This window comes from Anopheles gambiae, chromosome 2 (genome assembly GCF_943734735.2).
Source record: "Anopheles gambiae chromosome 2, idAnoGambNW_F1_1, whole genome shotgun sequence".
In the NCBI taxonomy this organism is placed as follows: Eukaryota; Metazoa; Arthropoda; class Insecta; order Diptera; family Culicidae; genus Anopheles; species Anopheles gambiae.
This window is the reverse complement of record NC_064601.1, coordinates 19,374,848-19,390,885: the sequence shown is the minus strand read 5'-3', so window position 1 is coordinate 19,390,885 and position 16,038 is coordinate 19,374,848. Positions and strand designations below refer to the sequence as shown.

The following is a 16,038-nucleotide window of genomic DNA, read 5'->3' as shown; positions in this document are numbered from 1 at the left end:
CTCCCCCACCGTCTTTGGTGCTGGCTTCAATCGCCCCTCGAGCGGCACTTAATTCGTCCCGACCGCCACTGGACCGCACCGCCGCCGCTGCGACTTCCGATCAATAATCTGGGGCGGAAAGTTTTGCTCGCACCTTATTAACTGGTCGCGCGCGCCCTTCCCGCTGCCAGCTAAAAAGCAATGGTGAGGAAGAGCAGGAAAAGCTTCCATGGGACTGGGACTGAGAGTTACCAATAAGCATCGAGGAGGGGAAGGGGTGGGAGCCGTAGCATCGGAAAGTTTTGTGCCGAGTCAATCGCGCCAAAGGGATACGCGGGACGGATGCGAAGCGAGCGAACGTAAGAAGGAAAACAACACCTTCTGGTGGAAAATACTGCTGTAGGACACAAAAGTTGGAAGGAAAAGTTTTTTTTTTACTCATTCTTTCTCTCTTACTCATCCTTTCCGCAGCGTTCTGGCGCTCCCTTCTAGCCGGCACGTCCAGCTCAGTTCAATCCAACCGGGCGGCGGGTTAGGCAAGCTTGTTGTTCAACTTAGTGTTAAGACAAGGATCAGGAGCAGCGTAAGAAAGGTGTTGCTTCTGCTGGGCGTGTTGGGAGGGGGTTCGGTGGTCACGCCAGAGATGGCACAGTGTGGCTGAGTGTGTGCGTGTGTGTACTAGTGTATGGTGGAAAAAGTTTACTTACGCCCGTCGACCTGCCACCGCTAAGCAGCTTAAAGAGACGTTTATCCAAAGCTATTTTTAATGAAACGGAAGAATGTTCGTTCTACCTGTCTGCTGGGTGCAGGATGGATCGGAGGCTCTCGCTGGCTTCGTTTCGTTTGCCGGTACGGTCAGATTGAACACCGGACGGGGTAAGGGTAAATACACCGACAACAAAGAAACACTTCACCTACCAACACTTTAAAATCCTGCCGGTTTTGTGCTGGAGCAATCAAACTGGGAATTAAATGCTTGATGTACGTTAAACCTAACACGAAGCGAATAAAGGGGGAAGATTATGGCTTCTTCTGATCGTTTAATTTGCAAATCGTGTACTGATTTCCCTTTCAATAAAGTTTTTCCGAGTATTTTTTGGGGATTTAGTTAAAAAAAACCTTTTTTTTATGATACTGGACTCAATTTATTTGCATGAATATTTAATTTGTTAACATTGTTTTTAAAACTACTTTAAATTTACAACTGCGCAAAAATTAAATGCTATTATTTCTTTCTTGCAAAATTCCAATTCATACTTTATTTAAATATATATTAATGTTTCCCGAATCCATCGAAGTTAGTCAGCTCTTCAAATTTCTCTACACTTTTAATTACAATTTTCTTTCTGCTGACCTTATAACTCGTGTGTTTCCATAGTTCCAGTTGGAAATTTGCAAGAAAAAAAGTGTCCTATTGTGTTTGCTGCCCAAATTCAATTAAAAACGCATTCCCTTCAAAAGGGCAACAGAGTTGAGGCATTTAGGCTTGATTTGAAAATGATGTCCCCACACGCACATACACACACACACACACACACACACACACACACACACACACACACACACACACACACACACACACACATTGCTGCAACTGTGCAACCTGCACAAACGCTCCTCTTTAACACCTCCTTTCATCTCCATGGCGAACGATTTGCAGAGAGCGAAGCAACGCGCAAGAAAATAAAACATAAAAACTCATTAGGCTGGATTTAAACGGTGCGCACGGCCTGGTTGCACATACACACATCGACAACAACAACAACAAAATATAGTACACACTACACGCGGCGTTGCTCTCCGGTAATTACGGATTCTACCAGCGACCTTTTCCCTTGGCCGAGATAGGCGCCAGACCAGACCGGACAGTAGCAAAGGAATTGTTGAACAAATGTTGCAACCCGTGTGTTGCGTTTCCTGCGCATTCAAGCGAACGGGCAAAGGTTTGGTCGAGCGTTTGGTGTCGTTCGTTGCGGTGAGAAAGTAGAAAAGTTTCTCTACAAACTTGGGCGTCGAGGACAAACCCAGGTGGGATGGAAACACGGTACTAGCCCGGCGGATATATGGACACAGATGGGCTTAAGTACGACGGTCGGAACAGTGCCGGCAGTTTCGGTTGACACCTGATATGGCCCGAAAGAGAGCCCACGGTTGGCAGAGAGCGTTATCCGCGTAGCGTGCCCAGTGTCCTACAAAGACAGCGGCTAAAAAAAAATGTAGAGATAGTTGTGCGCGACTTGCTTCATTTTCAGATGGTTTTCCTTCACGATGCAAGAAGCTCGGAAAGAGATTGCACGAGAACTGGGCAAGAAAATTCAACCACTTCCATCCGCGGCTACCATGTTCTGGGCTTTTTTTTTAAATGTTACAAGCCAAAGTATTTCCGCTTCAGCCGGCAGGGAAGCACAATGAAGCAATACCATGTCGCGGCGAGACACATGTTTCCGTGTTCATCAAGCGTGAAATTAGTTTTCCTTTTCTTTTTTTTACCTCTTCTGTGTGATAGAAAGACTGTATGCTTTTTGAGCGCTCGTTCAACTTCCTGATATTGAGCAACTATTCCCGTACCCTTTTTTTTTTTTTTTTGTGCAATCATGTCTATTCTTGCTCTTGTTTTTGCGTAAGCTGCTGTCCCCTTAAGCAAAGCTTCCCGTCACGTAACGTTCCTGGGCGAGATGCATGGAACGTAGAGCCGGCACAGCGAAAGCAAACTCTCAACCCTGTGGTGGTGGGATGGACAAAGTTTGTTTTAAAACTATTACGCGCTTTCCCTGTCATGGCGGAAGAAAGCGTGATTTAATTTAGAGGAAAAAATGCATACATATATTTATAACAGAAAGTACCTATCGCGGAAACAGACTGCTGCTGCCGCGCGGAGCTGGGGCTGCCGAGCGGCGTTAGCTTGTTTGATGTACATTTTTAATGAAAAGGGGTTTAAAAAAAGGAAGGTTGACATTGTTCTCGACAGTATTTGCCAATGTTCTTTTCCGTGACCCTTAAAGATGTTTGGATGAAAAAATTGGAGATATTTTATGTTTAACGTGTATTGCATAGCTTAAACAAGCGGGTATATTATTATTATTTTTTAACTTAATAATAGAGTAAAATAAGTAAATTCCATTTCATAGGAATTTTAGGGAAAAAACGACATTATCTTCTGAAGCGTCGAACAGCCATCATCGCTGTCGTTATGACATATCCTTTTCGCGTTGCTTTAAACGTGCTCGCGATGGAATTAAAACCTTGTAAAAGGATGCAACTTGCTATGGAAATATAACGAATCCTGTTTCATTCTGTCCAGTGCTGTGTTGGTGTCTTACTGTCATGGTTGTGTTCCGTCTAATTTTTTTTGTAGTATCGTTCCCTAAACGCCTTGAGTGAAACAGGTTACATTTATCGTCTTGCAGCACCATCTCTCTCCCTGCCCAGGGCGTAGCAAGAAATCGTAGTCAATTACGATAGCAACTTACGAAACGGACGCAGAGATTTACTGCACTCAAGCATGCAAACACCGTTCCTTTGACGCTCCCGTGGGGTTTCTACTGCCATAGTTACCCTCAGGCCACTTTCTGCTCCCACCGAAGACTTCTCGGAGACACTTGCAACCAAATGGTGGGAAAGGAAGTGAACGGTTCGGGAAGTGAAGCCACTCTGGTTCGTTTGCAAGGTGCGCCTGCCTGCGCGCTTACCCCTTTGATATCTCAATTGCCTTTTAAGCTCTTTTTAACTGCTAGGACAGGGGTTCAGGCTGGTGCAACTGCCGCCACGCACCCCATACGTAACCAATCGGATTGGCCAATAGGTTTCCAATGGATACAAATCTGCCGGGGCGACTCCGGGCTTGGTTACCGTGTACAAGAAAGAAAAAGAAAAATCGGATTATTTTACCGGACACAGCTGAAGGGACTTTATTTCAAATGTAGGACACACAGTGATACATGCCTGTGATAAGAGGGACCAGCGGGCGTTTCCATATTTGACCTCTCTTTAAGGAACCGATTGAAAGGGTAACAGATTGGACAACAGGACAACAGATTACAATATCATGCAAAACGGCTTGCCTATGTGTGTGTGCTTTTTTAGTCTAAAAGCACTTTCACTTCGAGGAAAGATGGGGCGTTTTCTTTGATTTACAATGTCCTGAGCGTTCGTGATCTCTGGGGTACGGGTATGATAATGTTGTGGGATAATTTTTCCCACGAGACCTAAGCGATATCGCTATTTATATCAGGTTGTAGATATTATATTGCGTTAAATTTGTTGTATTGCTGTAAATTACGGTTAGTATTGAATGCTGTACTTCCTGCAAACGTGATTGTTTTACTCGTCGACCATTCAATCTTTCCTTTCATACACCTTTACCTACCTTGTAGGCTCGTAGCGCAGTTCATGCTCTGCAGTTTCAGTTAAATAATATTTCGTACACTTGTTTGTCGAGCTTGGGGCACGATTTACATGTTTCATTTCGTTGTATTCTGTACCGTGCGCATGTACACTTGTGGTTGGTACAACCTGCACCAAGTTGTGGTATGCTATTGTGTGCATTTGCAGCACTGCTCAAGATTCGCGCGCCCCATTCAGCAACACCGGTGCACGAAGATTAGATGGCATTGTGCGGCAAACGGAGAGCAAAATTTGAAGCAACAATATGTTAACACGACACGGGAACGTACCGACGCTGTATTGTTCTTCTGCTGTTCAAAGCAGGCCGCAGCTAGGTGTAAGCCTTTCATTCATGGATGTTCATTCGACAAGGGAAAGGTAAAACTATTCCATCGTGTGATATGTACACGTAACCGTATTCAACGAAGCTTCCTACCAGTCAAGCGGTTACGTCTTAAGGCTCATGAGGATTAGTGGAATCTTGAATCTCTTCGTCTTCGCCCCACACACACACACTGACGCAACCCCGACGGCACCAGAGCACGGAGTCTCGTTTGCACCGACGGGTAGTGTCCCACTGTTACGGCCAAAGGAGATGGTATTAAATTAATCCCTTCCCCAACCGGTTTCGTGCTATTGTGCGGGTGGTTCGATATTCCGATCATAAGTTCTACTTTAGCTTCACCAGTAGAGGCCACAACACACACACACACTCATCCACGCGCCGTCAAACGTGTCGGTCCAGGTGGTATGATGGCGTAATCGATGCCACAAATAGTTCGATCACAGCAGTTAAACCGAACACTCGAGCCTACTGTTGGCCGGGCTTAAGATTCTGGGAAGCCCGGTCGCATCAAACCGGCCGCTCGGACCATGACCATCGGATTGGGGCGCGTTAGTAGATTAACGGAGAAGCTGCATCGAACCTTGTGGCACGCAGCGGGTGGAAAGCTGTCGCAGTCGAACCGACAGAGGTAGCAGCAGCAGCAGCAGCAGCAGCAGCCATAAATATGGTCATCAATCGACCATGAAAAGCTCTGCCCTTTCAGATCCGGATCGATGCGCGCTGATATCCGTAAAAGATTTACGAGAGATATCTCTCTGTGCTGCCTGCTTCTCCACCAAACACCCCGTTGCGTTCTCCCAGGTTTGCCCAGGTCCTCTCCCATAATGCGCATAATTCGGTCAGTAATTTCCGAAATTACGAGAGGCACTACTGTCCTTCGGTGGCCTGTAGGCTTTATCCGATAAATTCCGATTCTCATTGCCCTTCGATTGGTCGGTACGATTGGAGATGCTGGAAGCTGTTGGAGCCTCACGCGTTGGTGTGAGTTGTGGGAATCTTTTTCTTCTTTTCGCTCAGCCTACATTTGATTCAATTTAGTAGGCTAAAAAAGAAATGTCCCCACGCGGGCTCTGACAGTTCCACGGGCAACTGGCAAACTTCTTAATGAATCGTGCAAAGAAAGTGCCCAATGGATTGGAGCTCGTAATGCCTTAACAGACTGCACGGCATATGAACACACCAACATATGGACAAGTTTCCGTCCCTGAAATCTCCTAGACATCTTGATGTGGGCCTCTTTCATTTTTTTTTTTCTTCTTTTCAATGGCTTCTCCCGTGTTGTTGCACCAGGCCTAAGTTGGAAGTCTGTTTTGTGCGGTGACCGGTGAGTTACACGTGCTACAACAACACCGGTGACCGCTGGGCGTGAAGTTTTGCGCAAAGCCTGAAAACTGTACCACAGCACACATATAACAGAGTCTAGAGAGAGAGAGAGGATAGTCCGTTTGAACCAACAAACTCGCCAGAAAAACCAAAGACAGCACTAAAACTTTCGCCCCGACCTCGACATCAATTGTGGGCATACTTTGGATGTAAGTGTGTATGGATGTGTGGCTGGTAAAAAGGTGGAAAGATAAAAGTGGAAATGATGATGGGCACTTGAGAAGACACACAGCTGCTGGACACGCTGGTCCGGTAAGCGCAACCTTTCCCTTTTTCCTTTCTCCCATCCTCTCTGTCCAGCAATGCGCAACGGGTCCGAAAGTGTACGGTTATCCCCGAAACCCACTCGGATCCAACCGGATGCCTTTGTAATGGATGGCGCACGGTTTTCGGCTGGCTTAGGATCAACTCCGAGCTCGGTCGGAGGAGGGAACGCGTTGGTGAAAGTTTTCTTTTCCACCATTGCCATTCCCAGGCGCTTTCCGGACAAGTTCTTCTGTGCGGGGAAGCAGAACCAGCGCAGAGAAAACGTGTGGCATTTGCAATTAAATTGTTTCGATTGTTATTCTTGCAATGCTTGCTTTCTCTCTCTCTCCCCTTTGTTGGTAGCAAACGTTTGGGTGGAATGTGTTTTTCTGCGCATACCTGTGTTTGTATGAGTGTGTGTGTTTGGAGTTGTTGGCTTTGGTTCATAATTTTGCAATCAAAACAACATCGCACTGGCGGAACAACCAGAACCACTTAAATTATTGCTTGTTTCGGCTTCGTGTGGCAAAAGTATTGTTGTTATGATCGTCCTTCCTGTTGGCCGTGGTCGGGCAGATGAACGCAAAGCGCAATGCCAGGCCAACCCAAGCCTGGTCCGATTAGTTTAGGTTTACCGTTTCTCGCTCACCGGCCGCTTGGCTGTGGTTTGGGCATTTAACTCCATCGTGGCCGAGTTTTTTTTTTTTTTTTTTGAAAAAGTTTCCCGTTACGGTGAAGAATTTTTGCTGTGGTCAAAAATGTTACCCAAGCTGCTTGAGAAGCGTAATGCTTTGCGCATTACAAAAGTTGGGACTTTGGTGGGACCATTTGCGGGTGCGGGCAGTTTTCTTCCGTCTTTCTACTATGAACGTGCAATCTGGTTCTCGTGGTTGCCCCTTTTCCCCCTATTCTTAAGGTGGCAATTCACAAATTACAATGAAAAAGCACATCAAACAAACCGAATCCGCACCATGGAGGGCGCAATGCAAAACCAACTGAGAGCGACAGCATCCTTTTGCGTTTCTATTATTTATCTCTATGTGTGTGTGCTTTTGGCGGAGAGTTTTTTTTTACCAGAAATGAGATTTAAAATAAAAAAATAAAGCCGGAAGACTATTGACAACAAAGGAAGCCATTCCTCGAGAGTCATAGTTCGGTTTGGAAGAATCCCCCCCTTCCTCCCCTCCCGCAACCAGGGTGTTCCGATCGAGCGAATGGATTGTGCGAGAAGGCAGGAAGATGAGATAGTCAAAAAGTTCCCAAGAAAGAAAGTTGCCTTTTGTGCGGAATTGGCAAGTCAGTGGATAGCTTTTCGAAGCTTTTTTTTCGCACATACTCTCTTTCCCTCTGCCCGTCTCTCTCCCTTTCTCCTGATCGTACCATGTTGGCACCTCCTCATCATTTTTCTGTGCGATTTTGTGCGCTTTATTTTCCTGCCACACAAAAACGTGCAAACTTTTCCAATTTTCTGTCGAATCATAATTTTCCAGTAATTTGGCCGAAAAGTTCCATTTTTCCAAACCTTCCCTTCCCGGCGTACCCGGAAACGGCAGCGGTGCGCTCCTTTCTTTTGGAGGGCAAAGACAACCACCTACAACCGCAGCCAACGCGGGGCAGGGGCACTGGAGCAATGTTTTAAGGGATAAAGAAGGAATTAGTGCGCTTTGACCCGAGCAAATATGGTGAATCGCAGGCACACGGTGGATTTCGGGGGTGTATTGAGATAGGGGCACTGTATAAGCTCGCCAATTCGTAGCAAGTGGCGCTGTGGCAAAGGCAAAGAGGGAGAAACTTTCAGCACACAAGCTAGGAGGCAAAAAAAAGGCAACCAACTTCGACAGCCTCGACAAATGGAACTTTCTTTCTTTCCTCCACACACCGCGCACACAGTTCGAAAGCCACACAGAGTCATACGCAAAACCGCAAATGACAATCTGCTAGCATAACGATGCACACACAGACACACACACACACACACACACCAGGACACCTCATGCACTTTCACTTCTCCTATGTGGCGAAGGCTTGGACCGTAATTTCCCGTTCCCGGGATGGTTCGTTCCGGACGCCTTTCCGAAATGCTTGAAAGTTCGAACAACCGAAGGGTGCGCAATGTGGCGGCACCGTACCCGTTGCATAGATTAGAATCGGAAAAGCAACTCGAACCGCCAACGGTCTGTGGTCTGTGGGTGCTGGAACTGACTTGGCACTGCAATTACAACATCCTTCATCTTTGGGGTGGCGGTCATATGAATGTGAGTGTGCTTTTTTTTGTAGTCGTACCATTTTCTCCAAACCACGATGTGCATGTCCGGTGCTCTTTCTTGCCGAGCTCTTTCGCACCGACTAAGCTACGGGGAAAGCCGTGGGCGGTGAAGGTGTAAACCCCAGACCCAGACTTCGTGATGGTGGTGGTAGTGGTGACCATAATCTGTTGGTAAAAAATATTAATCCTTGTTTACGAGTGGCACGTTACGGCGCGAACCATTTCCCTAGGTGAGCTGATGTTTGTTTGTTCTGTTTGGCCTGTATTTGCTCATTTCTTTGGCACTCGTATTTAGCTGAAATATGCATGGTATGCGAACATCACAGGAGAGTAGTTAAAGTGTGGTTTGGATCTTTCGGTAATCGGCACAAATGTTCGAAAGGAATATTCGTTTTGTTTTAGTTTTTGGTTTAGCCTGAGCATGACAGCATTGAAAAAATAAAACTCCAATGTTCTGTAAGAGCTTTGCCATTAATTGTTGATAAAAAATGTATGTCCTACCAAGTAATGGTGAATAGGCAGAAAATCGTAGTCAACATAAAGTAAATACTTTATGCTAGGGGTTGATGAGTTAATGACAACATGTATTAATGCCTACAGGACTCTCAGTGAACAGAGGATTACATGACACGTGTGTTCATCTTGTTCGATGACTGATAAAGCGGTGCCTTACAAATAACTTCACGCCAAAACTTTAGCAAAATAGGCATAGCAAAGTACTGACACATGTGCTAGTAAACATGGTGAATAGTTCTGGTTTTGTAGTCGACTTGGATGCTTATTTTTCTCCCTAGCGTCTGTAGTTTATTTATAACATGTTTCAATAGCCAAATTCTTAAGAACGTCTCCAGTAAACACTGTGACGTGCGAATGTACCAACGTACGTTTGCATTTGTATCCTCTCGACACACATTCTACACATCATCAGCTCCACACCACGTACGCTTCATTTACGGCCGGGCGTACTGATGCTAAAACTCATTAACCTAAACCCAGCTCTTTTTGTCATTAGGGAACGATTCGTTAAACAGCTCCGCGAGCGCTCGAAAACGGCTGCTCGCACTCGTCCGCCGCAAAATCGTCCGTTGGGTGAAGATACCTGCGGTGGCGTCAAAATGGCAGGATAATGTGTCTTACGCACCACTCACCAATCTAATTGCGATACTAAAACTCATCCGTACCATTCCGAAGGAGGTTCCGAAATGTTCCGTGGAACTGGTGGATCGAGATTTACTCCCTGTCACTTCCCGGGGGCGGTGTGAGTGATGCTTCCATTGGAAGGAAAATTAAATGTTCGTATTATGTTTGTTTTTTTCTTTCGCCCGTTTCCCGAAACCATCATGTGTTGTGTGGATGCGCACGGGTAGCGCACGGAGTTGCCAGTAATGCTCCCAGGGAAGCGTTGTCTTCCTTTGACGTCAACCAATCCCTCCAGGGGAATGCTTTTTCCGCGGCGGTTTCTGTCATTAAAAATGCGTTTCAGCTCGTGCGTACACGGTGACACTGAGACATTGCTTGCGACAAACGTCTCAAGCCGCGTCCCGTCGCTGGTGTACGGTCGGGTCCAAGTGCCACTCGGCGTACACTGATGGAATATCAATTGCTCTACGGGTTGAGTTTCTTCCCTGGGCCACACATCACGACACCGCACGCTAGCTAGCAGCCTTGGCGGCGGCAGAACCGCGCTGTGACATAAATCTTATTAATTATCGTCTCACACTCTCTCTCTCTTTTTAACGCCATCTCTTTCCGGTTTTGCTCTACTTACAGGAACGCTCGTACTGCTGTGGCGACGAGGCTCGAATGTGCTTACCGCTTCGCAGCTGATGGTTACCCGTGACGAGCGGATACGGCTTGTCAACGGGTATAATCTGGAGATCTCCGAGCTGGAACCGCAAGACGCCGGTGACTACGTCTGTCAGATCAGCGACAAGGTCAACAAGGACCAGGTGCACACGGTGGAAATTCTCGGTAAGTTTTGACGCCGACGTAATTTATGGCCAAATCGCAGCAAGAAAAACGGTCCCGGGCCCACGCCTGTCCCCTAACCCGTGGGAGTCGACGCGGCGTGTGCGAAATGAAGGGCAAACCGGTAACTTAAGAAGCGTCCTCCCCTAATCACGGCGAACGAACCGCACCTCGCAAGCTCAGAAGACGCAACTGACGAATGTCTTCCCGGGTCGGCCGGGATCACCTAAGCGGATGACTCGATGATTGAAAGCTTGTTAGCCGTGCGGACGTAACAATGTACCGTCGGGCCGGTGCATGGCACCCACTTTGCCTTGCTGGGCTGCCTATCGTTCCAGGCACCTCGTACTGCCCACACTATCGCTTTGCATGGCATCGCACCAAGGGAGAGGGATGGGATGGGAAAAGTTACATCCTTTGAGCGGGTCAAAAGTTTGTTCGCTTGATTGAATTTAAACGAATGTTTGACGGCTTGTACGCTTCACGCACCGTTTACGAAGCAGGAATGCACCCTTTTTACTAAGCCTGATGTCTGGGGGGGGGGGGGGGGGTGATTTGCCCCGTTCGACGTGAGTGAGACCTTCCCCGAAGTGCCGCTGCCCCTGATGCGCTTATGTACGGCGTTGAAAGGTGGTTAGTGGTTGTTGGTTTTTAGTTTGTAATAAGTTTAGCTCCTTTTGCTCGATGATGCATACATGATTGGGATTGGGAGGGCTTTACTGTTGCGCGTACGGTAAGGTTCGGCGTGGTGGTGATGGTGGGGACGAATGAAGAGCACGCGTTCGTGTGCAGCATGGTAACAAGCACGTTCACGTGGCATTATGCCGTTACAACCCACCAACGCATACGCTGTGTTTCACTTAAGCAACTTCTTTACAACGCGTTAAATCGTTTAACGATACTGGAAATCAACGAACAACAGCATGCCATTGTATCTTTTTTATTGGCGTTGCAGGGCTTTTTGTTATTTTGTACTTGTTTTTTTATTATTTCATTTCAAGTATCTTTGTACATTGTTCATCATTCTTCGACAGCTCAGCTGCAGAATTAGGAGATAATATTGTTGAATTTGTTTGAGGATACCGAATGGTCTGCATTGAAAGTTGCGGCAAAATTTTATCTGTTTGAAATATTTCTTTTACTTTTTCGTCATTTTATTTATTCTGTAATTTAAATTCCACGTCGTATTCCTCAACCTATTCTTGTTTCATCGTAATCGGTTGAATTGTCAAAAGCATAATTTTTGCTAGAATCAATTAGGTCGACAGAATGAGAAAAAAAGACATACCAATCGATCTAAGCGTCAGCTCTTCTAATAGACTTCCCATTAACAATAATTGGTTTTCGGGATCTGAAACTTTTCTCAGAAAATTGTAATGAAATGCGGTTTTAGTTCCCGAAATTTAAGAAAACTGTCATGTAAAATCATGCTTCTGCCACATGTTGCACACCGATCAACAAACATCTATAATGATGTGTGCAATTTGTGATACATTCTATGAAATTACAAAGTTCCAGCTTGTCAAGGATGAAGTGTCACTCACAAACTCTCCTAGTTGTGGCCATCAAGCGTATACCAATTGATGCCTATGAACAACCCTCGTTTTCTTGGAGCTAGTTAACATCATTCGCCTGGTTAAAGTTGGTCTTGGATGATACATTACCCCCCCCCCCCCCCCTCCCTTCTTCCTCTGCAACCGTGAGTGGTGTAGCAATTATGACGATTTGTTGGGACCAACAGTTGTAAGGGTTTTTCGATCTCACTACTTGCAGCTACGAGGAACAGGAAACATACCACCGGGATAGTTGTTACCGCCTTTGATGTACTGCGCAACGAACAACCTCCTCCATCGTGCCCCCGACCCCAAATGCATCAAATAACATCCAGCCTGATGATAGTTCACGTGCGGCGCTACCTTAACGTATCCCGCAACTCATCCAATCGTGACAGTAACGCACACCTTTCAGCTCGTTAGGCAGCTCGCAGGATTGCACTTTAACCCATCGGATGATAATAATAATGCGCAGCGGAAAAGGGAGTAGAGTGGAGGAAGGAAAAACAAACTAAAAAAGCACACACACACACACAGATACACACAAAAGCAGTTCACCAAATAACTTTTTCACCCAAGCGACATAGCGGCAGGGGTGTGATGTGTTCGCGCGCGCAGAAGGCGTAACGATGGAGCGAGCATGTATTTACTCACTGCCGGCAACTTCGCCCCAATGGAAGCCGCTCCCCAGCAGGGCCAACACTCATTTCTTTGCTTCACTGATGCGCAGCAATATTTCGTTCGCCCTGTTTCCCCACCGCCAGTCACCAAAACGGCGCAGGTGTAGCTGTGTGTGTGTGTGTGTGTGTGTGTGTGTGTGTGTGCACGCTTAGGCCTCGGGACGTACCAACAGACGCCAACTTCAGAAGACCGACTTTCGGCACGCTTCAGCTCCAACGCTTTTCTATCGCGTGCGGGTGCGCGCGCGTCTCCTTTTCATCCGTAATGATGATGAGATGAGGCACCGTCAATACGCGGCTGGTTCGCACATGATGCCCGCACAAAACCCCACTGCCCTGTCTGCCGACCCTGTTCCACTAGTTTGGATGTGTGCTTCAGCATCTGGGCGGCCTTTTTTTTTGTCCATTACTCGCTCTAGAATGCGGTAGCGAAAGTACAATCATTGCGCATCAAATTCCTTCGCCCCTACGGGGAACCGTTTCGTTGAGTAAACATGCATGAAAAGAAATTGAAGATACACACCACCCATCACATCACAGCATAGAGCATCGCTGCGTGGAGAAGTTGTAGCTTCCTTTTCTTTTTGCGCGGCACATACTGGTACGGCAATACTGTTGCTACGGGCGTGGAGGTTTGCGAAGCCAGAACCGTCCCCTAGAATCGGGTGCCTTTTTTTGCCCTTTGCTTTAAGAACTTCCAAAGTTCTCTTTCTCTCCCTCTGGTGGCTCTGATTGTAAGGTTGGTAAGGTAGTTGAACCTATCCCAAGGTAGACTAGCTCCACAAATGGTGCTTTGTTTCTGTTCCGGTTCCGTTTGGGTCTCGCTTCCACGTCCCCCTCTAAGCCGTATGGTCGTATGTGAGTAGTTGCTTTTGCTTAGATTACCGCACGGGGAGCGTTGTGGACGGACGGAAAGATAGTGGAAGCAATTGACTCGTGACGGACTCGTACCCTGGGCACAACAAATGAGAAATGAAGTTGGCAAGCCAAGAATGGCCCCCCTGGTTCCAGCTCACTTGCAAGCTCACGGCCGTATATTCATGCCGCATTCAAAGTTCATTGAATCCACCGTCGCCGGACGCGTGGAGAGAAAGGAGCGAAGCCACTGCCCATTCGGGATGATGATATCGTTTGGAAAAATACACATTCCGCATCTCCAACACCCCTCCATCCCATCCAACCGCCGGGACCACAATTTGGTCGTCCACGAGAATCAGCTTCACTCTGCCGCCGTAGGTATGGGGCCACTTTTACTTCTATCACATTGCTGAGCCCGTTGCTCTAGCTGCCATATATGCGGGTGTGTGTGTGTGTGTGTGTCTGTGGTTGTGTGCCGCACGTGTTCATCTAGTCATGAGTGCCACTATTTGCTTAGCAGCGAGACGTTTCCGCTGCTGCGCTGTCTGCGGTGTATGCCGGGCCCCGGCAACATATGAAGGCAAATATTGCTGAATAGATCTTGGGCGCGACGTACCTTCATCCACCACTCCCACCGTCCGGTTCGCTCTGATATTAGAAAGCAAGCGGTAAAGCCTCCACGATACCAAGCGAGGGGAAGGGATATGGACCATGGGAACACACCACACAGTCGAGCCGCGGAGGAGGACGGTTGATATTGAAATAACTCAAATTCATTCCACACAGCACACACTGGTGGCCTGCATCACCGTTGCCGCCAGTTGACGGTGAAATGCATTTTTATCAAGCAAACCAACCGTACCGACCTGTACACCACCACCGTCGTCTGCTGCTGATGCACAACCCCCACGTCATGTTTAATGTCACACCGGGTTGAGTTTGCAACTGCCTCGCTCGCACACTCCGGTGCGATGATATTATTGCATGAATGCTGCCGGTGCTGCCAATGACTGCAAACTCGTTGGGTGAGTTTTATGGGAGGGAGGTTTGAATATTGCAGCCCTTCCAACCCCTCTCCCCATCCCGCACACACACACACACACACGATGCCAGCGAGTTGCTTTACAATCAATCAGCGCAGGCAAGCGCATAAATGGGGGAGCGAGAGTCAATTTTTCAAAGTCAATTTTCACTCAACAACTCTCTGCCGAACGTACGGCGGGGGAGGGGGAAAATATGAACCAACGAGTGTGCGCTGGCAGGAAAGTTTGCGAACTGCATGAAAGAAGCACAGCAAGCACACGGGAGGTGGAGGTAAAATTTCAACCGTAGTTTCTTTTCTACCGCTTCGCCGGTGGATTTGGGCCGCCAGTAATGAACCTTCGGTGCATGCGGAAGTGAACAGGTTTTTTTTTCGGTAGGATTAAAAAAGTTTCAATTGATTTATTATTCTTCCCTGTTCAGCAAGCTCCCCACCCCCCCACCCCATTTCACCGTAATAGTTGGAGTTTTCTTTGGGGTGTATTTTTACGGATGGAGGTGGTGGGGGGTTGTTCCTTGCTGTGAGTTCCATACTCTTTTAACTTTAACACTTTCATCTTCAGCTTCTGTGCATATATCTGCCGTTGAGTGGAAGTGACTTTTTACAAGTCAGTTTCCGTTCGTTGTGATGATTTTTTTACATATTGTTGTTGCAATGCTCTCTCTCTCTCTCTCTCTCTCTCTCTCTCTCTCTCTCTCTCTCTCGCTCTCTATCTCTCTTGCTCTCTCTCTTTATTTTAATCGCACTGATAAAGCTGAGTGTTTTTTCGTGTTAAAAATGTACTTTACGAAACGAGACACCTAAGTTGCAGTAAGCTTACCTTTTTTCGTCAAGTGGATGGTTTAAGCTTCACAGAGGAGAAATTATTGTACATTATTTAACTTTTACATTTTACATTTCTTAAATTACCTGCCCTATAACGGGTCACTCAATCTCATGCAGCAGCTACAATACAACATTTCGCTCACCTTAATTAAGTTTAATACTTGTCAGCACTTGTGTGTGTGTGTGTGTGTATGCCCTGAAAGTGAAATTACTATACAAAAAAAGTACACACCACCGAATTGATAGATTACCCATCGGAGTCAAGTCAAACAATTACCAGCGCAATCTGGGCGGAATGGGATGGGGGGGGTGCTCAAGTGTCGAGTGCAGTGCGTCCCGGCCTCGCGTAAATTATGTTTGCATTTCCCGAATGCAATCATCTGATGAGCCAAGCGGTTATTTATTAATTTTTAATTAACATGCGTAAAATTGAATCAATACACATTGTGGCATGGGCTGTTGCGTGTGTGTGTGTGTGTGTGTGTGTCAGTGTATGTGCGAAAGAAAAC

At 46.9% G+C, this 16,038-nt stretch overlaps 1 protein-coding gene across 4 annotated transcripts in view; it reads left to right on the top strand.

Annotated features, from left to right (window-relative positions):
• The window catches only part of LOC1273644 (neural cell adhesion molecule 1), a 235,028-nt gene that overhangs the window by 169,916 nt on the left and 49,074 nt on the right, over window positions 1-16,038 (top strand). For all 4 annotated transcript variants that reach the window (XM_061642366.1, XM_061642364.1, XM_061642365.1 and 1 more), the window contains exon 4: window positions 10,374-10,574. In XM_061642366.1, the coding sequence (XP_061498350.1) occupies window positions 10,374-10,574 (201 nt within the window). The remainder of the gene's footprint in view (window positions 1-10,373; window positions 10,575-16,038) is intronic.